This window comes from Anabrus simplex, chromosome 1 (genome assembly GCF_040414725.1).
Source record: "Anabrus simplex isolate iqAnaSimp1 chromosome 1, ASM4041472v1, whole genome shotgun sequence".
Classification (NCBI taxonomy): domain Eukaryota; kingdom Metazoa; phylum Arthropoda; class Insecta; order Orthoptera; family Tettigoniidae; genus Anabrus; species Anabrus simplex.
Genome location: NC_090265.1, coordinates 145333960 through 145361383, shown reverse-complemented (window position 1 = coordinate 145361383; position 27424 = coordinate 145333960). Strand labels below are relative to the sequence as shown.

The 27424-nt window shown below is 38.8% G+C and overlaps 1 protein-coding gene across 1 annotated transcript in view; it reads right to left on the bottom strand.

The window, feature by feature from the left end:
* Nucleotides 1-14920: 14920 nt before the first annotated feature.
* Nucleotides 14921-27424, bottom strand: part of Xpac (DNA repair protein complementing XP-A cells homolog Xpac) — a 49181-nt gene continuing 36677 nt past the window's right edge. The window contains exon 6 of the mRNA XM_067157554.2: nt 14921-15261. Within this exon, the coding sequence (XP_067013655.1) occupies nt 15107-15261 (155 nt within the window). The 3' untranslated portion in view covers nt 14921-15106. The remainder of the gene's footprint in view (nt 15262-27424) is intronic.

Genomic DNA, 27424 nt, shown 5'->3' with positions numbered 1-27424 from the left:
GTTCTTGTAGATTACAAATTGAAAAGTTCATTTTTGTTGCCTCGTTTAAGATGCTTAGGGAATCTCGACCATCAGTTATATGTACTTACATGGTTCACACTCTTATTTTGGTACTGATTTCCCTGACTTTCCATGACTGAAAAGACAATATTTCCCTGACTCTTGACTCATTAAATGACAGGAAGGATATCAATTATTTTCTTTTAAAAAAAAAAATCGACCTCCACCATCCCTATAGCCGCCCATCACTCACCTTTTTATTCTTACAATACTCGTTGATTACACAATAAAATTTCAAATTGAATACAATGTCATACTCGGTCTAGTGCTTTAAAGTAATAAACTAAACATATTCTACAATATTAAGGATACCAACATTTTTAGGTACCGTATGCTAAAAATGAATATAGTATGCCATAACATAAATATGTAAATTTGTACCATTACACCTCTAGTAAATTGAAATACTTCAAGTTTCTTTACTTTTCTAATATTTTCAAGTTTCTTACTTTCCAAGGATATCTTTCATTTTTCTGCTCTATTCTTTTTTTCTTCTTTTTGAGCTTTTTTGATTGTTGGAGGCTTTCTTCATATTTTCTGTGGGCAGCTCTGACATTGTTCAAGGGTGCTTGGGTTATTGATATTTTTGGATACTTTCATAGAATCTTATTGTATTTTTAACCCACAGACATATAGTAAATAGACTGGCAGCGCTCTGTCTCATAGTGAAGCTGCAAACTTGCAGCCACCACCATCTTACGTCACTACACACCTGCTCTAAACATGTGTGTTACCGTGTTATGTGCAGTTTTGGTTTATGCTGTTTTTATATATATTTTGCATTAATTATTCGGCAAACTACTGTGTGGCAGAATGGTGAATACCTGCTTAGTATTTGGGTGTGGTTTTTCGTATTCACGAAGAAAGAAGAAGGAATTGGCATTTCAATACACCGGTAAGTGGCTTACATGTTCTCATGTACACTTGTCATTTAGTTATTAATGCAATTAAATCAACTGTTAAAGATGCCTAATTATGTAGGGGACAGAGATCGCTTCCTTCTGATGTATATTTGTTGGCGTTAGACCCCTTGTGATGGAGCGTGGCGTAGTAGTAATAATAATAATAACAATAGTGATAATAGTAATAGAAATGTTGGTACAACACTGGTTATAGGTTAAGATTTTGTTTTGGTTATGTTAGTAATTGAATAACAGTAGTCTTGATCAATCAGTCACTACTGATCTGCATTTAGGGCAGTCGCCCAGGTGGCAGCCAACGGCTGTAGCCATGTTGAAACACCGGATCACGTGAGATCTCCGAAGTTAAGCAACATTGGGCGTGGTCATGATTTGGATGGGTTGCCATGCACTTTTGGTGGGGTGTAAGGGAATGGAGTAGCGGAAAGGAACTGGCCAACGCACCGTATGTACACTACGGCGGAGGTTCGGATCTGCCTTCGAGCAGAATACACCCTTACCTTACCCAGGTGGCAGATTCCTTACCCGTTGTTTTCCTTCCCTTCTCCCAAATGATTGCAAAGAAATTGGAAATTTATTGAACACCTCCCTTGATAAGTTATTCTAGTCCCTAACTCCCCTTCTTATGAAAACTTATTTTCCCCAATTTGTCCTCTCGAATTCCAACTTTTCTTCATATTGTGATCTTTCCTACTTTTGAAGACACCACTCAAACTTATTCGTCTACTAATGTCATGCCATGCCATCTCTCCACTGACTGCTCAAAATATACCACTTAGTCTAACAGCTCGTCTTCTGTCTCCCAGGTCTTCCCAGCCCAAACTTTGCAACATTTTTGTAACGCTACTCTTTTGTTGAAAATCGCCCATAACAAATTGAGCTGCTTTTCTTTGTATTTTTTCCAATTCTTGAATCAAGTAATCCTGGTGAGGGTCTGATACACTGGAACCATACTCTAGTTGGGATTTTACCAGAGATTTATATGCCCTCTCCTTTACATACTTACTACAACCCCTAAATAATAATGTGCAAAGATCTGTACCCTTTATTTACAATCCCATGTGGTAAAATCTGACCAAACTCAATGAAGCACTGGCAAATAATACACGGCACTAATAGCCTCTAGTTACTAAAACTAAATACATTGCTAACACACATCTTTAAAGATTTGTTGAAAAGATTTCAAAAATACTGTTTAAATTAGAGTGGAAGGATTAGTAATCATGCATAAATTGAAATAGGTGTTAGGTTTATTATAACAGAATATTATTTGAATACTGTATATCTCAGAATTTGTGGTATCAATTCTCTACAATGTGATACTTATAAGGAAGAAGTTGTACAAAAAGAACATTCTTATCCATTCATTTCTTTTAAGAATAGGGGTAATCTGTAGGCCTATGTTCCTACGAAAGATGTTGTTCTCGTGTGCAAACTTCGTGAGATTTCAGACCAAATACATGTAATGGTTTAAGCTCAGTCTTGAAACGGAACATACCTAATGAAGTCACAGCTCAGCTGTATAAAACAAATTTGTTTTGAAGGCTAAGCTCACATGCTTTAGATCTAAACCCAATGGAAACGTATGTTTATCGCCTTATTAGTAGCTAATAATAATAATAACAACATGCTTCTTCTTTTTCTACTGCTTTTTCCACACCTGTGAGGTCGTGGGTGTGAACTGTGTCGCACATGTGGATTTGGCCCTGTTTTACGGCTGGATGCCCTTCCCAATGCCAACCCTATATGGAGGGATGTAATCACTACTGCGTGTTTCTATGGTGGTTGGTAGTGTGTTAATATGACGAGGAAAGTGTTGGGACAAACACAAACATCCAGTCCCTGAGCCAGAAGAATTAATTAGAGACGATTAAAATCCCTGACTCGGCCAGGAATCGAACCCGGGCCCTCTGAATTGAAGGCCTCAATGCTGACCATTCAGCTAATGAGTTGGACAATAATAATACTTTAATAACAATAGGCACTAATAATAATGATGTTATTGCCGTTACATCCCACTAACTACTTTTATTGTTTCCAGAGACGCTGAGGTGCCGGAATTTAGTCCTGCAGATCTTTTATGTACCAGTAAATCTACTGACACGAGGCTGACGTAATTCAGCACTTTCAAGTACCACTGGACTGAGCCAGGATCGAACCTGCCAAGTTGGAATCAGAAGGACAACCGTCTGAACCACTCAGGCCGGCACACCTTATTAGTCTAATTGCATCATTGTACTTGAAGATATGTGCGAATCATGTTGTAAGAGAGTGAATGGATACAGATTTGACCAAAGATTGGTCTATAACAGGCTGGCTATTTTGAAGCATTTGTAAATTAATATACCAGTGTTTCTTCTTTTCTTTAATGGTAAAATAAAGGACCCAATAGGTCTAATTAATCAGTAGTATTGTCCTTATTTCTATGTGCTTTTAATTATCTTCAGTCCAGTATTCCCGTTTTGGGCACTCTTTTACATTAATGCATTGCGAAAGTGTAGCGACGTAAGATGGCGGCGGCCACACGCTTCCGGCTTAAGAATCGTGCTGCTCATTGCCAGTCTATATGTCTGTGTTTGAACCATACATTGCACAACTAAGCTGTGTTCCTGTAGATTTTCAAAAAGTAAATTTTTATTTATGAAAAACCATTCTCAACAGTAGCATTTCCATGAGAAAAGATTAGACCAAGTTTAATAACTTGCCACAGTTCCTGATATTTTACGTTTCCCATCAATAAGCCTGAATAAAAGTAATCAAGTCTTGCAGATGAACTTGCATTTTCTAAATAAGTTTTGAAATGTTGTTCAAATGTAATATGTGCTTCACAACAAAAACTACTGTACTGTGTTTTAGCTTTCTCAGCAAAAACATCAGACAGTGTGCAATGATTCTAACAATATGTTAACACTCTGTTTTCCTTGTTCTGACTGATTGAATATTATGTTCGGCTCCAAAGATGACAAACTTTGTACAGTTCTGTACTTAATAGGACATTTTTCTAATAATTTTGCAGTCACTTTGATCAGTATAATTTGACACTCTAATCTGAACTTTTGAATATTAGTTTCCTTTGCTCTGGTTTCTTTAAGAAGCTTTTTGGTTTGGAAACTGATATCAACATTTTTCAAGTCACGGTAGTTGAGCTTATCTTTTAAGTTCAAGGAGAAGAGAGCAGATGTACTAGAAGGTAGTTTGTCACTCCTTATGAACCTCTCCAACATACTACGTAAAATGATTTGCAAATCTGTAACAAAAATGGAGCAGTGGATCTGAAGTTTAAAATTTTCTTAGAAATGGTTCACATTCTAGGGAGATGTTTTTGAAAAATGCCACTTTACACTTGATGAAACTGTCTTTTGTTTGTTCTGAAATATTTCTTAATGGTTTTGTATTCAAAACTTTTCTTGAATCAATGAATTCCTTATCACTATCAAAAAAGTTTAAAAGTCTGCCACTACATGCCACATTATCCAACCATCTAGTGGTACAGTATTTTAAAGGTAATACTGTATTGCTAGTAAGAGTGGTATATTCTGCATGGTGGGCAGGAGAATCATTGAAAATGTAATATGCATCTCGCATAAAAGTCATGTATGTTCCACTTTGCAGTTAGCAGACCAGACCCAATCACTCCATCTATCACATGTAGCCCACAAACTCCAATGATAATGTGTCTTTTTCCCATCAGGATTCTCTTCCTTCATTCTATCTTCTAACTTTTTCATAAAACTTAAATTAACATTTGGGACATCCATTGAAACTTGAAGATTTTTTTTTTTGCTTCATTGGATGGATTCCTGCACTAAAACTTTCAAGTAAATCTTGCACGGTAGCTCTGCCTAAAAACACACTGTTAAAATACTCTGTACATACTCTACTCCTATTGACGTCAAAAAGCCTAACAAATATATCCATCTGTCCCCTTTGTACTATCTTATTTAATGTCTCATCAAAACAGATGACATAATCATCACACTGTAACAACGTATCTTTGAGTTCATTGGAAAAATTAGGAGCTAGACCATAGTTTGTAATGTATTTGCACTTTGTGGCACCCATTTTAAACTTCGAAAAGTAGTTAGTGGGACGTAAAGCAAATAGCATTATTATTATTATTATTATTATTATTATTATATTTAAACTTTGAAGCAAATGAACTGTCTGGGAACATTAATTTGAATGTTTCTCCTACATATGAACATGAATTTAATGAAAACTTGCTATTGAGAACTTTCAAAGCCCATATTGCTTCCGCTTTTGTTAACATCGTCCCTTGGTGCAAAATGATTCAGTTGCACTTGACTGTAAAGCGGATTTTAAAATCTCAGGTTGGGGTGAAATTTCCATACTTTATTTTTTTTCTTTTTTTCTTTTGCTAGTGGCTTTACGTCACCTCAACACAGATAGGTCTTATGGAACGAAATCATCCTGGTGGTGTTGCGAACAGCCAAGCTCATGGGGAGGAGGAAAATGATGTTGGTGAAATTACGCCTGGCCGGCCCTGTGGTGTAGGGGTAGCATGCCTGCCTCTTACCCGGAGGCCCCGGGTTCGATTTCCGGCCAGGTCAGGGATTTTTACCTGGACCTGAGAGCTGGTTCGAGGTCCACTCAACCTACGTGATTAGAATTGAGGAGCTATCTGACAGTGAGATAGCGGCCCCGGTCTCGAAAGCCAAGAGGATTCGTCGTGCTGACCACACGACACCTCGTAATCTGCAGGCCTTCGGGCTGAGCAGCGGTCGCTTGGTAGGCCAAGGCCCTTCAAGGGCTGTAGTGCCATGGGGTTTGGTTTGGTTTTTTGAAATTACGCTTGAGGAGGTGGAAAGGATAGTAAATAAACTCCATTGTCATAAAGGAGCAAGAATAGATGAAATATTAGACCTGAAATGGTGAAGTGTAGTGGGAAAGCAGGGATGAAATGGCTTCATAGAGTAGTAAAATTAGCATGGAGTGTTGGTAAGGTACTTTCAGATTGGACAAAAGCAGTAACTGCACTTATCTATAAGCAAGGGAACAGGAAGGATTGCAACAACTATCGAGTTATCTCATTGATTAGTATACCAGGCAAAGTATTCACTGGCATCTTGGAAGGGAGGGTGTGATCAGTCATTGAGAGGAAGTTGGATGAAAACCAGTGTGGTTTTAGACCACAGAGAGGTTGTCAGGATCAGAATTTCAGTATGTGCGAGGTAATTGAAAAATGCTACGAGAGGAATAGGCAGTTGTGTTTATGTTTCGTAGATCTAGAGAAAGCATATGACAGGGTACTGAGGGAAAAGATGTTCGCTATACTGGGGGACTATGGAATTAAAGGTAGATTATAAAAATCAATCAAAGGCATTTATGTTGACAATTGGGCTTCAGTGAGAATTGATGGTAGAATGAGTTCTTGGTTCAGGGTTACTTACAGGGGTTAGATAAGGCTGTAATCTTTCACCTTTGCTGTTCGTAGTTTACATGGATCATCTGCTGAAAGGTATAAAATGGCAGGGAGGGATTCAGTTAGGTGGAAATGTAGTAACCGATTGCTTACTTGGTCTTAACGGCAGATTGTGCTGAAAGCCAGCAGTCTAATATCTTGGAACTTGAAAATAGGTGCAATGATATGGTATGAAAATTAGCCTCTCGAAGACTAAATTGATGTCAGTAGGTAAGAAATTCAACAGAATTTAATGTCAGATTAGTGATACAAAGCTAGAACAGGTCGATAATTTCAAGTATTTAGGTTGTGTGTTCTCCCAGGATGGTAATATAGTAAGTGAGATTGAATCAAGGTGTCGTAAAGCTAATGCAGTGAGCTCGCAGTTGCGATCAACAGTATTCTGTAAGAAGGAAGTCAGCTCCCAGACAAAACTATCTTTACATCAGTATGTTTTCAGACCAACCTTGCTTTACGGGAGCGAAAGCTGGGTGGACTCAGGATATCTTATTCATACTGTAAGTTAGAAGTAACAGACATGAAAGTAGTAGAAATGATTGCTGGTACAAACAGGTTGGAACAATGGCAGGAGGTTAGTTGGAATGAGGAGATAAAGGCTAATTCAGGAATGGAGTCGATCGATGAAGCTGTACGCATAAAACGGCTTCGGTGGTGGGGTCATGTGAGGCGAATGGAGGAGGATAGGTTACCTAGGAGAATAATGGACTCTTTTATGGAGGGTAAGAGAAGTAGAGGTAGACCAAGACAACGATGGTTAGACTCAGTTTCTAATGATTTAAAGATAAGAGGTATAGAACTAAATGAGGCCACAACACTAGTAGCAAATCGAGGATTGTGGCGGCGTTTAGTACATTCACAGAGGCTTGCAGACTGAACGCTGAAAGGCATAACAGTCTATAATGATGTATTGTAGTCTTGCACTGGCATTGCGATATGTTACCGAGCAAACTGCAAGGCACTGAAAGTCTGAGATCGAGATGAGTGGCTGTGGCTAAAGCATTGAAATATGATCTTGTAGCAAGAAAGTTCATGGTTTGGAATGCATGTTGCAAGGGTTTCTTGGTGCCGATGGCATCACTTTCAAAGCAGCAAAGCTAAAACAATTATTATAAATGGTTTTCTCCAAACATAGATTAACTCACAAAATGGAACATAGATTAACTCATAAAATGGTTTGCTTTTGCACAGTTTATCAATTTGGAAGCAATCTCTGCATCAGGTCTATTTTCCCAGGGCTCTTTCAAGACAAACTGATTCAGTTGTTCTAGTTCTCACTTAAACGACATAACCTACAATAAAAGGGTTATAACCTTGAGTATAAGGATTGAGGTGCCAAGGATATCAAGAAATTTCCAGATAATATACTAAAAACACAGATCTTCAATTTATTCTTTTTAAAAATCTAGTACATGCTCTAACACATATAAATAATGACCAATCTATTACATATAAAAGATGAGAAAATCTGGCATATTTCATAGAATGATATTCAATGGAAGTATGCAGTTCAAAGATAATGCAAAAGAAGACAAATCATAAAAAGTAACAGAAAATCAAGAAATGGACCAGCAATCCCTGAGTTATAAGTATAATCTACATAACATATTATGCATCCCTGAGACCAGCTCTGGAAATAATGCTTGATTACAGTATAATTTTAAGTCTAGGATTGTTAAATAATGTACCAGTATGTAAATATATAAAATTCTGTAATCTCAAAAGATTTCTGCTGAAAATATAATACAAGGACCACCAATCATCAACACATAGAAAATATAACCATAAAAAAAATTATGGTATAGTCTATTACACATTATACTATTCAATCAAGATAGCAGAGATTTAACAAACAAGTCTGAATTTTCTCTTAATATCTTGATACACGAGGTTGTCAATTGCAAATGATGAATCTACTCAGTAGCAAGAAGTCCTGCCTTCAAACGCAACACTGCCTATTTTAATGACAAAAATTATGTTAAAATTTGGTGTTCTCCCTAGGACCTTTTCAATGAGCATACCGCCCTGCTGTTTTTACGGACAGCCCGGCTAACATAACTTAGATATATGCTAGTTAAATAATATTAATACATATTTGAGTCACTGGGTGCTCCAAAGTAACATTTAAATATTGCAAAACTGTTTGTAGGCCACCCCCTCGTGGACCTGACTGAATTCAGAACCGAAAATAAGTGGTCTTTGCCGAGTGAAAAAGGCAACAGAGTAAGCAGAGATGGAGTGAGCTGTTTTTGTATATTTGTGTGCAATTATAATTGCGGTGCAAAATTAAAGTGTAGCTAAGGTGGATTTGGTGCGTTGTGTACTTCACTATATAATTTGTGTACTTCACTACACGTTCATTTAAATGATAAATCTTCATTATTGTCAGTTACATCGGAGTTCAAATATTTAGCTTGACTATCAAGTTTTGAAAAAGCAGCAGCAATCCAGAAACAGTGAGGCAAGGCTGCAGTTTGTCCCTCTCCTTTTCAATATTTACATAGAACAGGCAGTAAAGGAAATCAAAGAGAAATTTGGAAAGGGAATCACAGTCCAAGGAGAGGAAATCAAAACCTTGAGATTTGCCGATGATATTGTTGTTTTGTCTGAGACTGCAGAAGATTTCGAGAAGTTGCTGAGTGTTATGGACGGAGTCTTGGATAAGAAGTACGAGATGAAAATATATAAGTCCAAAACAAAGGTAATGGAGTGCAGTCGAATGAAGGCAGGTTATGCAGGTAATATTAGATTAGGAAATGAGGTCTTAAAGAAAGTAGATGAATATTTTTACTTGGGTAGTAAAATAACTAATGATGGCAGAAGTAAGGAGGACATAAAATTCAGACTAGCAAAAGCAAAGAAGAGCTTTCTTAAGAAAAGAAATTTACTCACTTCAAACATTGATATAGGAATTAGAAAAATGTTTCTGAAGACTTTCATCTGGAGCATGACATTGTAAGAAAGAAAATAAAAGCTTTGGAAATGTGGTATTACAGAAGAATGCTGAAGGTAACATGGATAGATCAACTCACGAATGAAGAAATACTGAATCAAATTGGTGAGAGGTCGATTTGGCTAAATTTGATGAGAAGAAGAGATAGAATGATAGGGACACATCTTAAGACACCCAGGACTTGTTCAGTAGTTTTTGAGGGAAGTGTAGGTGGTAAGAACGGTAGGGGTAGACCAAGGTAGAATATTAAAGGCAGATTAGAGGAGATGAAGCTTGCAGTAGTTACGTAGAAAGGAAAAGGTTAGCACAGGATAGGGTGGCATGGAGATCTGCATCAAACCAGTCTATGGACTGATGACTCAAACAACAACATGGCGTAGTGACGTGCGCGAGCAGTGTCTGGAGTAGTGCAGAATCGCATGCGAGCACTCGATTCCTCACGACATCACAAACCTGTATGGCACTCCAAGTGGTAAGCCCCGCTGTTACATGATTATGAACGAGCAGTAGAACACTACGAGTTTAAAATACTCAGTTGTCTTGTTCATGACAATAACATTTTGCACTTAATGTTTTCGTGTCCAATGTTATTGTTAATGACCCGAGGGGAAGAAATTGAAATTCTAACATATTCATTTTTTTAATGTAAGCCCGGTTAATTATTCCTGCCACCCGGCTGACAAAAATTTCTAGGGAGAACACTGAAACTACTACATACAAGATAAGGCAAGTATGTCTTATCTTGTACAAAAATCTGGCTAGAAGCTGTACACTGCCACAAAATGAATAAAAATGTTTGCCCACAATATTCAGAAGGATATAAACAGAAATTGTACAATTAAGACTGTGATATTTCCAGCAACTAATTTAGGTGAAAACATTCTATATAATTAATCTATACATGTTTGGTACAGACTGTAAATAGCAAGTTGAGTGCAAGATGCTTGTTCAATGTAACTTATTCTATAATTTGTGGGAGAGCATCCTAGGACTTGTCTCTTAGCACCTGCCAAGTAATTCAACCTACTTTGCTAAAGCAACTGCAGAAAACAGGTGACTTACAGCAGACTCAAGTAAACTGAATGGTTATTAAGAAAATAATCAGTGAAATCTATAGATATGATCAGAATAAACAGAAGGCTGAATGAACTAAACTATACAAAAGTAAGAAAAACATTAACATTCTTGGTATGATACCATCATTCTGAACCAGCGAGACCAAACTCAGTATAAAGAGCCAATACAATGAGATTTTGGGGCTAAACAAATAATGGAAATAAAGAAAACTTACATGTTTCATAAACAGCAGGATAGTACCGGTATTAAATTTTTAGAATTTATTTTGTCAGGGATGATGGATCTGATGCTAAGTTGTGGTATGCCAACTGTGATAAAGACAAAAGTGATCTTTCAAGAACAACAGAATGTCACATAACATTAAAATGTTTTGATTGATTGTAAATGTAGTTGAGCTCTAATTGTTACCAGTTATGATGAGGGAGATACATGCTAACCAGTTGCTTTTATACTCTGCCCCAATAGGCCAATAACTGGATGATACATGGTAAATATATCAAGAGAAACTCAACTTCATTGGAATGAAGCAATAGACTGTTAACCTAAAAAGGAACAAATACAAAATAGGTAAGAGTATAATATTAGGTTCTCCAAGGTGCTATATGTATTCTATGGTATGGTAATAGAAAGAATTCTCTCACATTCAGATTATACTGTGGTTACGAGTGACAAGTATTGAACAGATTGACAGTGCAATATGTGTCGAGTTTCCTAGGTCTCAGGCAAATGCTTTTCTATTTTACTGTAGATAATCTCTGAAGAAGATTTAATTTAAAAATCATTCTGCAGTGATTGAGGAAGTTGTTCAGAGAGATACCAACACTCATTCTATGAAGATTCAAAAATTAGTGGTGACAGGTAACACCCAAAAATCGTACCAGATATCTGGAGTTACCATCAAAACAAACAAGAAGGGAATTGGTCAACTGCTGGGCTGTGCTCTATCATGCAGTACTGCCCTTAATTTTAATGTCACTATTACATACACCAACTCAGCCAAGTTCATAGAATACATGTGCAAATATGTTGTTATGGAAGTGATTTGATCTTCAAGACATGAACATGTACTGGCAAGTAAGACAATAAGATCCCTGGCAAATCTCACCCGTTCCCATCTATAAGACACACTCACGTACGATAATCCTGACCGTATACTTGAAAACAGACAGTGTATGTACTTAAAGGAACACAAAGTTCTATTATATAGACAACACAGCAAACACTAACCTCATAGTCTTCCTTACAATCTATGCCAACTTCATGAAAGTATTTTTACATCACCCCAGCTGAATGACTATACGGGGAAAGTATAGAAGGTGGTTCAAGCTTCTGAGGTACAAGTGAATAAAGTTTAAGATGACCCAAAACCTCGGAAGATATTGTAACATTGGGAAAATATTCTTTGAAGCCTGTCAGAATGAAAGAGTTCTGGGATTTGGCTCCTTCAGAGAAGAGAGCTATGATGTAGATGCTTTGACCATAACTATTCAGAGATGAACTCAAACTGACAGGTGAACAGGAGTGTGTCTATGTTTTTTACTATTTCTTCATTCTGAAGCCTTGGGAGATGCCAATCAACAGCCCTTGCCACTAAAAGATCTCTAACCATGATGAAAAATCATTTATATTCTGTGTAACAAAATACTTTCTGCATCCAAACCAAACCCCATGGCACTAGAGCCCTTGAAGGGCCTTGGCCTACCAAGCGACCGCTGCTCAGCACGAAGGCCTGCAGATTGCGAGGTGTCGTGTGGTCAGCATGACAAATCCTCTCGGCCGTTATTCTTGGCTTTCTAGACCGGGACTTTATACATCACTTGATGGAAATCTAACTGAAGTGTCAAAGTTTATATGGCATAATAGGACTTCAGGGCTTAATTTATTTTGATTCTTTCTCCTTCTTTGTCGAGTATGCTTTGCTTTGGCAGCCTTTGTCTGAAGGAAAGAACAAAATTCTAAATAAATAAAATACATAGGACTATGAGAAGTCTGTATTGCTTCCATTCTTGCATGAGTATGTAATGATAATGTCTCGGTCATCTTACCATCTTAATACATTTCTTTAATGCACAAAATTTCACTGATCTGTTTGTTTTTGGAAAAAATGTGAAATAGAAAGAAAACTGACATTGCTGCTATTTTGACAACAGAAGGCAAGAATGGTCATAGAACCATTGAAATGTCCCTGAATCTCTGTCATACAGAAACTCTATTTTCAACATCTCTAAACAAAGTAGCATATCTCAGGTAATTTAAGAGAGTATCTTCATTAATTGTGATAAAGTGCATCATCTCTCATGGGAGTATTCAAACAGATGCTTCTAGTGATTTCTAGCGGAAAATATACTGATGAGGTATATTATTTAATTTTTTCTTTCCTTCAGACAAAGGCTGCCAAAGGCAAAGCATACTTGACAAAGAACGTGTGTTTATCAGCTAGGATTAAAAGTAGGCAACACTAGTAATACAGACATTCTGAGAAGGCAGTGATTCATTCTGTGCAGTTTCTAAATATTTTAAAATCCTTGGCCTGTCTGCCCATCCTTTGCTACTCAAAATTTATGAAACCTTGACAGCAGATGACTTCAAAAAACACACAACACTTCCTTGTATCTAAGATTACTATCTTTAGGAGATGTTTTATAACAGAACTGATGTTTATTTCAGAAATAACTTCTATGCCTATTGACCAATCGTTCAGATTCAAACAACTGCATTTTCCTGTCAAAATTTGCTTTGCTGTGGCCTTTAATAGAGCCCAAGGGCAACCTTTAAAGTTGACAGGCATTGACCTTGGAGATGATGGGCCCTGTTTACGTCCGTTGCTCTCAGACAGTAAAATACAAGAAAACAAGAAATATTATTTATAAGAAGTATCTTTCAGAGAATGACAATTTTCCAACACTTTATCAGAAGATAAGAACAGTTTTATTTGTTGACAATATAGAATGCCAATCAAAGTTTCCTATTTCCATTTTAGCTATCGCAACCAATAAATCTTATCAAATAGTATTGATTAGCAAATTAAAATGTACAGTATTTAATTATCTCATTAAAAAAATCTGTTCAGAGAATGTCTGAAATTAAGTGACAGACAGACAATTGCTAAAATAGTTCATAAAAATGTTTAACAACGTGAATGAAGAGTAAATTTTTGTAAAATATTTCAGAAATCACTTAAATGAATCTATTCCTAAAATATGTGCAAGTTTCTTTAGGGTCCGGCTGAAATATATGACAATTTTGCAACACTTTTGCAAGATCCAAGATCTATTAGGGTGGGAAGAACGCAGGCTCAAGCCTCTCACTGGCAATGGCTAACTGGACCGAGGCACATCAAGCACAATGAATCTGTTATTTTTCTTACTTCATAACTGTTTCAAGATTCATTGCAATGACAGTGTTCTGAGCCGCAATACTATGAAGCTGTGGACTGCAATCTTTCGTGAAACAGTCTTAAAAAAAGAAAAAAAAAACTGGGAAGAAAACCAACTCTCAGATCTCCTGAAATTTTTGGTCCGAAGCCCACAACAATCAATAAACTGGCATGTTCTTACATTAAAAATGTCTGATGAAACAGTGCTTTGTGTATTACATTCAAAACTGAATTTTTGTTCATACAAAAAGGCAGACATTCATGAATTAGATTCATTTTTTAAACTGAAGCTGGGATGACGTGGTATTGGGACCCAGACTGTCTGGTTCCAGCAAGATGGTGCAACTTTTCATACATCAGGAATTTCCATGGTTATACTCAGAGAAATGTTCCCAGGTTGTACAATTTCCATACGGGAAGATATTGAATGGTCTACAAGTTCACATGACTTTTTCTGTGAGGGTACATGAAAATAAACCAGGGATATTAAGAGACTTGAAGAGAAACACATGAGATGCAGTGCAAAGAATTTCACCGGCCACGTTGCATGCAGTGCTGGAGAATTTTGGGAAAAGTTTGCATGAATGCACTGACAATAATTGACAACACCTAAAAACATGGAGCCTCCGTGACTCAGGCGGCAGTGCTCCGGCCTCTCACCGCTTGGTTCCATGGTTAAAATCTCGGTCACTCTATGTGAGATTTGTGCTGGACAAAGTGGATGCAGGACAGGATTTTCTCCGGGTACTCCGGTTTTCCTTGTCATATTTCATTCCAGCAACACTCTCCAATATAATTTCATTTCAACTATCATTCGTTCATCATTGCCCCAGAGGAGTGTGACAGGCTTTGGCAGCCGGCACAATTCCCATCCTCGCTGCTAGATGGGGGCTTCATTCATTCAATTATTGACCCGGTCGAATGACTGGAAACAGGCTGTGGATTTTCATAGCCTAAAAACATACCTTTTAAAACCTAATGAGTGAAATAAGAATTGCTTCAAGATACAATGTAATTAAATTAACCACTTGTGTTTAAAACATAGAAAATGTGCATTTTATCTTAAATAAAAAACCATCAGGTATTTCTGCTAGACCCTGTATACTACCATGACACTCAGCATATAAATATGTATAATTAAAAAAAAAGTGATGTACAATGGCAGACTGTAAAAATAAAAAAAATAAAAAGTAAATAGAAATTGCTGTCCACAACTATTTTCATTTTACATATTTCATATCTACAAAAACATTTATTTACAATTCAATAGAAAAGAGAAATTACATTTTTTCAAAAGTTTCTTCATATCCACAAGTTTTGCAAGTATGTGTGTAGTTATCTTCCTCTTCATGATAAGTGTCTGGCCCAAACTCATGTACATGAGCAGCTTTTGTGGTCCGATCATACATACTGCTTCGAACATTCATTCGTAGAGCTACAAATAAAGGTTAGAATAGTTGAAGCATTGACAATTAACTTTTCCCTGGAGTTAAAATGCAAGGCAATCCATAGTATTTGTTAAATGTAATATCTCTAATCTGCTTTCTTTCCTTTATTATTAAAAAGAAAATGATTCAATTCAATTAGTGAATTTTGAGGATGAATTCTATGTTGTCACTTTCAACTAACAGGTTGCTTTTGTGGCAAAAATCATTGTTATTTGATGAAATGCTCATTTCAAGATATTTCAGTAAATAACATAAAGTAGTGGTAACATAGTCCAGACACTAACAGGAGACTGGGCAGGCGCAAATAGGATATGGGAGCGGTCAGGTGGTGCTGTTGTCAATGTGTAGTGTGCATTTGATGGGTACCCTGTTGGGAGTGTTGTTGCTCTGTGTGTGGCATTGAAGTGAAGGTGATCAGCGTTTGTGGATTAATATCGAGGTTGCCCGTGGCAAAAATGTATCAGAATATTATCAAGGATTACGTGAAGCCTGTGACGAGAATGCATTACCGAATAGGACAGTTGCACAATTGGTCAAGGCGTTTTGTGCACATTGGAATGAGACTGCAGATTTGCACCACACATGTCAGCCGTACATTCCTCATGATTAGATTGACATCGTGAGTGGTCTCGCTTCCGTAGACCATCGATGGACCATCTGGGAGTTATTCATACAGGTTGGTCTCAGTCATCAAACGCTGTGGCACATACTGACGAAATGTTTTAACGTGAGGAAAATTGCGTCCCGCTGGGTTCAACATCAACTCACTGACTTACAGAAATGGCACCGATATGCACTGGCTGGCATCCACCTGGACAGATACTGCAACCAGGCAGATGCATTTTTGCAGCGTATTGTCACTATTGATGAGACGTGGGCAAGAGCCTAAATTAAAGTGTCAATCAAATGAATGGTGTCACCCTGGTTCACCATGCCCATAGAAATTTTGACAGGAACCCAGTCAGGCAAAACTCATGCTGATTGTGGCATACAACTACGAGGGTGTGCCTGAGAGAAAAACCGTCAACAGCGACTACTATTGCCGATTTCTGGAGCAACATCTGCATCCAGCTATATGGCGCAAACGTCCACGTTTATTGCGAGATGATCTATCGTGTTGCATGCCAACCCAGGTGGTCATGTCGCAAACAATGTCAAGCTCTTATTGCAACGGTGGCAGTGGGAGGTCTTCAAACACCCTCTGTACTCACCAGACATGAGTCCTTGGTGATTCTGACCTGATTCCAAAGTTAGAGGAACCCCTCCGAGGCTGCTGATTTCCTAACGTGGCATATGTACTCTGCGCAGTAAGCCGCTCCAATGCTGTCATCAACAGAGAACTCCCCTAGAGCTTCCCAACATTTGACAAAAGGTAACATTTTGCGGGCGACCACACTGAAGGAATGTAATGGAACTGTACTTGTTAGTTTATTACATACTGCATTCTATTAATATTGCCACTACTTTATTTACAGCCCTCATACAATCATTTGTTTACCATGCTTATTTAGATAATATATCTAACATAAAAATATTTGAAACGAACAAACAAGTGTTAAATAAAGTCTATTATATGTGTCTTTTCATGACTAAACCTAACATTAAAGTTATGATAAAACACATTTTTAATATAAAAGTTGCATTCTTTACAAATACATATTACTGCATCATACAAAGGCCTGCTGTGCACATAAGACTTGAAATAAATATAGTGGTGATGATGATGATGATGATGATGATGATTATGCTTGTTGTTTAAAGGGGCCTAACATCTAGGTCATCGGCCCCTAATGGTACAAAATGAGATGAAATGTTCAGAATTTGAAAACGTGAGGTGAATAATGCAATTTTTCTTTTTTGCAAGTTGCACAGATAGGTCTTATGGCGACGATGGGACAGGAAGGGGCTAGGAGTGGGAAGGAAGCGGCCGTGGACTTAATTATGGTACAGCCCAAGCATTTGCCTGGCGTGAAAATGGGAAACCATGGAAAACCATCTTCAGGGCTGCCGACAGTGGGGTCTCCCGAATACTGGACACTGGCCGCACTTAAGAGACTGCAGCTATCAAGCTCGGTGGATGAAGAATGAATGGATGGATGAATATGAAGTTAAAACAATCAGTGGATCCGACCCGCAATGCCCCATATTCTCAGAAACTTGCATTAAACAATAGTATAACTGACCAAGGGACTGCTTCTAAAGCACAATACTGAATCGATGATGCTTGTAGTCGAAACGAGTCCAAAATCTAGGTCATTGGCCCCTCATAATGGTACTTATCACTAGGAAAATAGAACCATGCTATTTGTTATGTTGCGGTATTAATCAAAAGTAGTGTAGACTCGTGGTATTCCACACATTATGGTACTACTCACAGATAATGAAATTCACACATGTAACACAGACCTATGGTGTTTCGCACACTGCGGCACTATTTACAGGCAACACAAACCTACAGTATACAGGCAACGCAAACCTATGGCATTCCTTCACATAAGTGGACTAACCACAGGGACCGGAACTATCCTGTGGTGTTCCCCACATAGTGGGTACTAAGCACAGGCAAGACAGAACCATGGTGTTGCTCATATAGGGGTAAGAATCACAGGTACTGTAAAATGCATCCTGAGCACACACTGTCGCTACTAATCGCATACCTATTTTGTACCTAACATAGTTGTACTACGTGCCAAGTAAAAGCGACCCATGGTGTTCCCTGCGTGATGGTACTAATTACAAGTAGTCTCATGGTTCTAATTTGATCATCCCTTGGTCGCCCCTTTTAGTCACCTCTTATGACAGGCAGGCGATACCGTGGGTGTATTCTTTGTCTGCGTCCCCCACCCACAGGGGGTGAAATAAATATAATTATTGTTTCAGATATACAATTATGTAAATACTTATATTCTCACCGCTCACCACCCTCTAGGACCCCGGTACCACCTAGGGATGATGAGGTGAATAACCTTACCCACCAGGGTGAGAGAAGAAGAGAGCGAAAAAGGACGGAGAGAGAGAGGAAGAGAGAGAGAGAGAGAGAGAGAGGTAGATAGAGACCCTGGCGAGAAGGTTGTTAGCGTGTCCGCCCCAAAATGGAAGGTATAGCGAACACGAGGGAGAAGATGGGCACAAGAAGAGCAACAACAAGTACAGTCACAATATATAAAAAAGCAAGAACCATAGAAAAACTTACCGGAAACAGCGGAGGAAGACGACTAAAAGGCCGTGGAAGTTAATCAGAGGCAGTGCTCCACCGAACGTGGCGAATGAAAACCAGCATTTACATGAAGTTTAAAAAACTTAATGGAAGGGCAAATAGTAAGTAACAAACCAAGTCATTAAGTTGATAAAACCTAAGTTTATTTTAAAACGTAAGGCCAAAATGTAAATAAAATAAACGTAAGGTTGAAAAATGGAAAGGGAAGTTAACAATAAATTAAATAAATAAGAATATACCCAGGTAGGGTTTAAAAGAAAATTAATTCATTACTAATTGACAATTAATGGAAAATAAATACTCTTTAACAGATAATAAATGGGGAACTTTATGAAAACAACAAAGAAAGGAAAGGGGTGACCTCCGTACCAAATAAAATGTGATCAGAAAACAACGGAAAACCAATAGACTCTCTTACATAAGTACAACTTGAAATAAAATGTGATCGATCACGGATAGTTATTTAATAAAAAACTAAGTTAACAATTATTCAATAAACTGGATCTTCAACGCGGTCGCTTCTCATAATTACCAAATTTGAAAACGTTCAGTTTACACCAAGGACAGTTTCCAAGGCAAACAGAATTTTACGTAAAAATACCTCCTCACGCGGGGCAAGGAAATGGTAACACAATATTAAAGGAGGAGAAAAAAAAATAAATTAATTTAAACAGTAAACGATACACTCAACCCCGAAATATATAAATCAAGATCCACACAGGCACAACACGCCAGACAACGCTTAATCCGACAACAATACCCCCACGAACCGTTGCCAAGGTAACCACTAAACAAAAGCAACGCCTCCTAAAACACGGAGGAAACCAGGCAAGAGAAAATAAATTTAATTCACCCAAAAACCCCAGAAGGGGGGAGGGGAGAAGAAAACATACCAAACGAATCAGAAAACAAACACACGAAAGCAAACAGAAAGCCGAAGAAGGCAAGGCTCGATACCTTGGAGGCTGTACCTTGGTTTACAAAGAAGGTTACAATTTGAAAGTGCCAAAAGTAGATCAGTAAAATTTTAAATTAATAATTCCAATTTAGTTCATGGTGAACCTTCCACATTACTGTGATTAGCTGCCGAAACTGTTTTTCAGATTTTCGATACCACACACGCAAATAGGAATTAATTTAACGGCGAAGTCCAAATATTTATTATTATTATTATTATTTTTCCAGAAATTTTCGAAAATATCAAAATCCTCTTCAGGACGACGTTTAAAGTGTGTCAACCACTGGTACATACCTTTGGTGATGAAGAAAAGAAAGGAATTTTAACCTGACATTGTTGACGAAGAAATACAGTCACACCACTGGCATCCAGACCTCGTTGTGAAGTATCCAGACGAACAATAAAACCAAAACAAGATCAGAAGGAATGGCAGGAGGTCTCCAATTAGTTCATCTGGGGCAAATCCCCGTTATCGTGGAGATTACGGTGGTTTCCAGGTACTCCACGACTCCATGACCCCGGACACAAAACCACACGAGCTCGACAACATGGCTGATCAAAGCGAACTGAGCTTCGCGTCGGCAAGCAAGCGAGGAGGAGGCCAGTTTTGCCTGGTAGTAGGACTGCGCATGCGCAACCAAACAGAGCTAGGAGAACGGCGCGCAGCTTACATTAGCTTAAACAGTTAGTCAAGTAGTCACTTGGCACAGATATTCTAGGGCGCAAAGGCCAGTTTCAAAATGGTTATAAGGGGGGAGGCTCACATTATTTAATACTGTCTCAGCCCTCCCGCCCCGAAACGACGACAAAATCTCATGCATATGCCATCAATGATGTGGTGGTCACACATATACTAAATTTAGGCGAAGTAGTCCAACAGAAAACGACCACCAAGATTAACTCATTTTAGTTAGGAGTTCACATGACCAGGTTAATAGTCCAAGACACAGTTCCACATCACATAGTTTTTAGAAATAATTGGCGGGGTGCAATCAACATCAGTGTCCAGAAACGTTACCGAGCACTCGGAAAATCACCAGAGTAATGTTTGTTATCAAATAGAGAGCACAATGACCAGAGTTCGCCAAATATTCAGTTTCACCCAATACACATTGTTTCAATGCATCACACTATGATACAGTTTATGACACATGACGCAGTTCACCTTGAGGTTTGGCAACTCTCACACTAATCACAGATATACTGACCAAAATTAAACAAAACCACATGATTATAAGTCCACGAATCCAGGTTATTTTCTCAAGCACGGTGGTAAATTAATTTTTAATGCATGAATCCCTTTACAAGTCTCCTATGATATTAAGGAAATGCATGATCTCGAGTTGCAAAAAGGGTGACAACAGGGGAAAGAAACGCACAACGGGATCAGGGGAGGACCAAAGAAGGCGCAATTGGTGAATGTAATCTTCAAAATAAGTGAACCGCAAATTTTAGATCAATACAGTTTTGTTACGCTTGATTGAGTCAGGGCCACGGTACACCACTCAAACCACAGTAGTAGGTAGTCAACAGGGTAAGCACCAGATAGTACACGGAGTATCCATAATACCGGAATGGAACGAGCAACCACACCCATCACCATAACCAAACAAGACCTCAAACTTCAATCCTCGGTTCAGTTAGCCATCAAATACCCAGAATTAAAATCACCGCAAAAACAACAACCCATAATCAAGAGCACCAACCACAACATAAGGTGCCATAACCACAGTGACCAAAGGCAATATTCCACAGACGTTCAGATCAGAAGCTCTGAGTGAAACAACACCTACCCTACAAGTACCATCACAACAGTACAACGGCTTACCATCACTAGCTAAACATAAATAAATATGACATAGGTCAAGAAATTTTTCCTCTAGACGAAGGTCAATACACAGGCATACTCCAAAGAAAGCAAGTTAAGTCCAAGATATAGAATTTAGTAGATACAGGGCTAAGACACGGTGAAGAATCGACCACTAACAGATTTCAAAGATCCACAGACAAGAGCATTAGGGCAAAAAAAAAAAAATTTCAAATACAGGTTCAACTTCCCACATCAAAATACACCACCTAGTTGAATAAGAGAGAGGACAAGCAACCAAGACGCAATAGATAAATCCAGCTTCAAGAAGTCAGAGTTAGGATATAAAATATGGAAAATCCAAGGCTTAAAAGGGTAAACATGTTTAGAGCAAGGGAAGGATTGACTGGACCTGTTGGAGACTTCTTAAGGTATCCAGATGGAGGGTTCGCGAATAGTCTGTCATCGACAACAAATCAGCCAAGCAACACCAAGCAACCGCACACATCATTAGTCACAAATAAGCATCCTGGAATTAACGGAACAGAAATAGGGATAGAAGAATCACAGGAGGGAACACAATCTGGAATCAGTAACCAACCTACTACACCGAACCTTAAATACAATTAATTTCACAATGGCCAGCCAATCAAATTAAAAGGCAAAGTAAAACCTCAGATCGGAAGACCAAAATGGAAAATATCGAGCAATGACGCACACAACGTACACCACCGGATACCCAATAGGGTCTCGGCATTACCCGGTCTACAAATACGTGACTTTTCCATCACACTGTCGCTCTACAGCCAACAGGTACTTTCTCCTATCTACCAGGAGAGCAAGCAAATAAAACATAAGTGGCGGAATACGAGGCGAGTCCATGGAAAATGCTCACAGTAGCATGAAGAAGGCAGTACTCTACAAGAAGACCCCATAATCTACTCGCAGGAAGATTCCAGTACCGACCAAGGGAGCACTACTCCGTCCCATACCAGAGTAGCAAACCCAGAGCACGGTAAGATGACAAACACCAATGTCAACAGACACTAAGAGATCCACTGAGAACAATAAAACACCATAGAGTGGCAGGTAAAATTAAAATGAGCATTACAGTAGAAGAAGTTACAGACACGACATCAGATCAATAGGAAATGCATGGGAGACAGGGAAAGAAAACCCGAGCAAACCAAACAGACACATTACTGAAGACCAACAAGCTAATTCTGAGAGTAGTAGATTCATGTAGAAGAAATGGCCATATCCACAGAACACGGAGGTAAATCAAAGACAGACACGAACACTGCCCATACCAAGGTGCCAACATCACCAAATAATACAACACAAAAGAATAACCCAACCATGACAAACCACACCGGACATGCGTCAGTTCCACAAAGGGATTAAAGGAACAAACATCCTCAACAACATGCCGTGAAGTTCTCATGCCACCCCAAAATACATCCCCAAAAATAATCCACGGTACCGTCACAACACAACCACCTTACATATGTCCAAAGCCATCCCAATGAAGGTTCAAAAGGGCATATACCACCCCTCAGGCAGAGGATCATCAACAACAACACAAGACCCGACAAGTAGATATGGTAGGGAATACTTGAACCCACAACTCAAAGGAATTAGATAAGTACCAAAAGGTTAACAAAATTTTGACAACACATATTCTAGGCCTATAATTACCACAGTAGTGCACGATACCAAAATGGAGTGAATAATCGGGCATAAGAAACACTAAACCACCAAGTAATGTTTACAGCAGGATGAAATCCAAAGCAGTAGTTCAGAAGAGGTCAGTCAGATTAATTACTACACAGCAAGGCAAGGTACGAGTAGCAAAACTTGAAGTGGCCCAGACACCAGATAAATATCCTTGAACTAGTTGATAGGTTACACGAGGAAGATGGTTCACGACACACCAGAAATAGCTAAACACGTCAGACCGATAATCAGGAAGGGAAAAACCAGTTAAAACTATAATAGCTCAGGCACAAGGCCATCCAGTTATCCCAACCTAATACCGGCCAACATGGCCCAACCATAACTGATGACTGCCTCACGAGCAGTTGACAGAAAAGATAACTCCAATCACAAACCAAGACCAGACATACATACATATTCACGGGTGGGATGATGAAATGAAAAGACACTCAAGCCAACAACACACAGCACTCAGGCAAAGCAGAAACACACCAAAGCTCGGTAATGATTGAGGCACATCATATAAGCAGATTCAATATACCATATTCCACACAAGGATGGGAACACGTCTCTATAATAACAGGTCAAATAAACCAGACATGATCTCACAAGGGTGCATATTTAACGGCACACTAAAAGCCAACTACACTTCAGATAACAGAAACTTAAACCAAATTTGAAGAAATAATAAAAGACAAGTAAGGTTAAGCAATTTCCAAATTAAAAACCAACCAAAGAGCACAGAAACATTACAGGCTTGATAAGTTTCAAAATACCATGATGTTGTCCACTAGATTATCAGATACTAACAGCCAAGAACGGTCACTGGCATGGAAACAACAGAGGTTAGCCATAAGTTAGTAGGGACAAATAACTTTACCCACACAGCCCCAATTAAATGAAAAGCACATACAACCATCGATGCCATAACACCAGGTCACATTTCAAAACCATGAAAGGGCATAACACATCACCGTGCACTTCAGCACATAACCGATTACACATATAAGTAGGCATATTTGGACATGCTTAGTGGCCGGGTCAAATTATAATCAGAATCACACACCAGAGTTAACGCAGTAAGAAGGTATTCAATTTAGAAGACAAATAAACAGTTAGCATGTACACCACCGAGGTACCATACAGGAAATATACTAGAAATGATAGTAACATCATTAAGTCTCGGAGCCCAAAGCAAGGCCAGAACAGATAACGCAATAAGGTGATCCCAGGACACACTATGTCACTCTCCAAAAGCAACCGAGCAACCTTCACCTAACATAATGATCAGAAAAGCTCTCCACGATTAAACCAGATTAATTCCCACCGAAATCGCAACCACAGTATGCAGGTAGGCAGCAAAAATACAAGGTTGACAGCCAGTACACATAATACAGGACATGTACCAAGCGGTAGTACACCAGTAGCCCTGAGTCAACCAAGTCATACTCCATTACAAGTTGTTCAATTATTACAACTTCCACCAACCCAGAATAATTAATTACATGCAATCACTCACCAAATCCGCCAGGAAAAAGGAAGAAAAATTTACAGGTCACCTCGAAACAGCAAGGCAGAAGCAGAATTCACAGCACAGGTACCCAAAGGGTTTCAAAATCATAATCAGCAAGTAGGCAAGTCCATACAGCTCAGCATAAACACAGTTGAAAGCAACAGGGAACTCCAAAACACAGGTACATGAAACAAATAACATAGGGAATTACACGAGATCCTTGCATTTCCTTTTACAATAGTTATTGACAACAACACTTTTGTTTCTTAAGTCTTTGATTTTCATTCACCAACATCCACTACAGCACTGCACCAAGCAAGGGTAGAAGGGGAGGAAAGTAAGGCTGCAGAAGGCAGAAACAACAGAGATTAGGCAGCAGAGCAACAACAGTGGAACAACAAACAACCACCGCTCTGATACCACTCTAATCGGGTTCAGAACAACAGTGGAACAACAAACAACCACCGCTCTGATACCACTCTCACCGCTCACCACCCTCTAGGACCCCGGTACCACCTAGGGATGATGAGGTGAATAACCTTACCCACCAGGGTGAGAGAAGAAGAGAGCGAAAAAGGACGGAGAGAGAGAGGAAGAGAGAGAGAGAGAGAGAGAGAGAGAGAGAGAGAGAGAGAGAGAGAGAGGTAGATAGAGACCCTGGCGAGAAGGTTGTTAGCGTGTCCGCCCCAAAATGGAAGGTATAGCGAACACGAGGGAGAAGATGGGCACAAGAAGAGCAACAACAAGTACAGTCACAATATATAAAAAAGCAAGAACCATAGAAAAACTTACCGGAAACAGCGGAGGAAGACGACTAAAAGGCCGTGGAAGTTAATCAGAGGCAGTGCTCCACCGAATGTGGCGAATGAAAACCAGCATTTACATGAAGTTTAAAAAACTTAATGGAAGGGCAAATAGTAAGTAACAAACCAAGTCATTAAGTTGATAAAACCTAAGTTTATTTTAAAACGTAAGGCCAAAATGTAAATAAAATAAACGTAAGGTTGAAAAATGGAAAGGGAAGTTAACAATAAATTAAATAAATAAGAATATACCCAGGTAGGGTTTAAAAGAAAATTAATTCATTACTAATTGACAATTAATGGAAAATAAATACTCTTTAACAGATAATAAATGGGGAACTTTATGAAAACAACAAAGAAAGGAAAGGGGTGACCTCCGTACCAAATAAAATGTGATCAGAAAACAACGGAAAACCAATAGACTCTCTTACATAAGTACAACTTGAAATAAAATGTGATCGATCACGGATAGTTATTTAATAAAAAAACTAAGTTAACAATTATTCAATAAACTGGATCTTCAACGCGGTCGCTTCTCATAATTACCAAATTTGAAAACGTTCAGTTTACACCAAGGACAGTTTCCAAGGCAAACAGAATTTTACGTAAAAATACCTCCTCACGCGGGGCAAGGAAATGGTAACACAATATTAAAGGAGGAGAAAAAAAAATAAATTAATTTAAACAGTAAACGATACACTCAACCCCGAAATATATAAATCAAGATCCACACAGGCACAACACGCCAGACAACGCTTAATCCGACAACAATACCCCCACGAACCGTTGCCAAGGTAACCACTAAACAAAAGCAACGCCTCCTAAAACACGGAGGAAACCAGGCAAGAGAAAATAAATTTAATTCACCCAAAAACCCCAGAAGGGGGGAGGGGAGAAGAAAACATACCAAACGAATCAGAAAACAAACACACGAAAGCAAACAGAAAGCCGAAGAAGGCAAGGCTCGATACCTTGGAGGCTGTACCTTGGTTTACAAAGAAGGTTACAATTTGAAAGTGCCAAAAGTAGATCAGTAAAATTTTAAATTAATAATTCCAATTTAGTTCATGGTGAACCTTCCACATTACTGTGATTAGCTGCCGAAACTGTTTTTCAGATTTTCGATACCACACACGCAAATAGGAATTAATTTAATGGCGAAGTCCAAATATTTATTATTATTATTATTATTATTATTATTATTATTTTTCCAGAAATTTTCGAAAATATCAAAATCCTCTTCAGGACGACGTTTAAAGTGTGTCAACCACTGGTACATACCTTTGGTGATGAAGAAAAGAAAGGAATTTTAACCTGACATTGTTGACGAAGAAATACAGTCACACCACTGGCATCCAGACCTCGTTGTGAAGTATCCAGACGAACAATAAAACCAAAACAAGATCAGAAGGAATGGCAGGAGGTCTCCAATTAGTTCATCTGGGGCAAATCCCCGTTATCGTGGAGATTACGGTGGTTTCCAGGTACTCCACGACTCCATGACCCCGGACACAAAACCACACGAGCTCGACAACATGGCTGATCAAAGCGAACTGAGCTTCGCGTCGGCAAGCAAGCGAGGAGGAGGCCAGTTTTGCCTGGTAGTAGGACTGCGCATGCGCAACCAAACAGAGCTAGGAGAACGGCGCGCAGCTTACATTAGCTTAAACAGTTAGTCAAGTAGTCACTTGGCACAGATATTCTAGGGCGGAAAGGCCAGTTTCAAAATGGTTATAAGGGGGGAGGCTCACATTATTTAATACTGTCTCAATATGTATCATCCTTCAACAAGTAGAGATATTTTTTTGTTGCTATTTGCTTTACGTAGCACCGACACAGATAGGTCTTATGGCGACGATGGGACAGGAAAGGCCTAGGAGTGGGAAGGAAGCGGCCGTGGCCTTAATAAAGGCATTTGCCTGGTGTGAAAATGGGATACTACAGAAAACCATTTTCAGGGCTGCCGACAGTGGGGTTCGAACCCACTATCTCCTGGATGCAAGCTCACAGCTGTGCGCTCCTAACCGCCCAGTAATGGAGAATGAATAAAATGACTATTTTACTCTCAGTATCTAGCAATATCAGCCTACAAAGTACCATGGCTAAACTGATGATGATGATGATGATGATGATGAT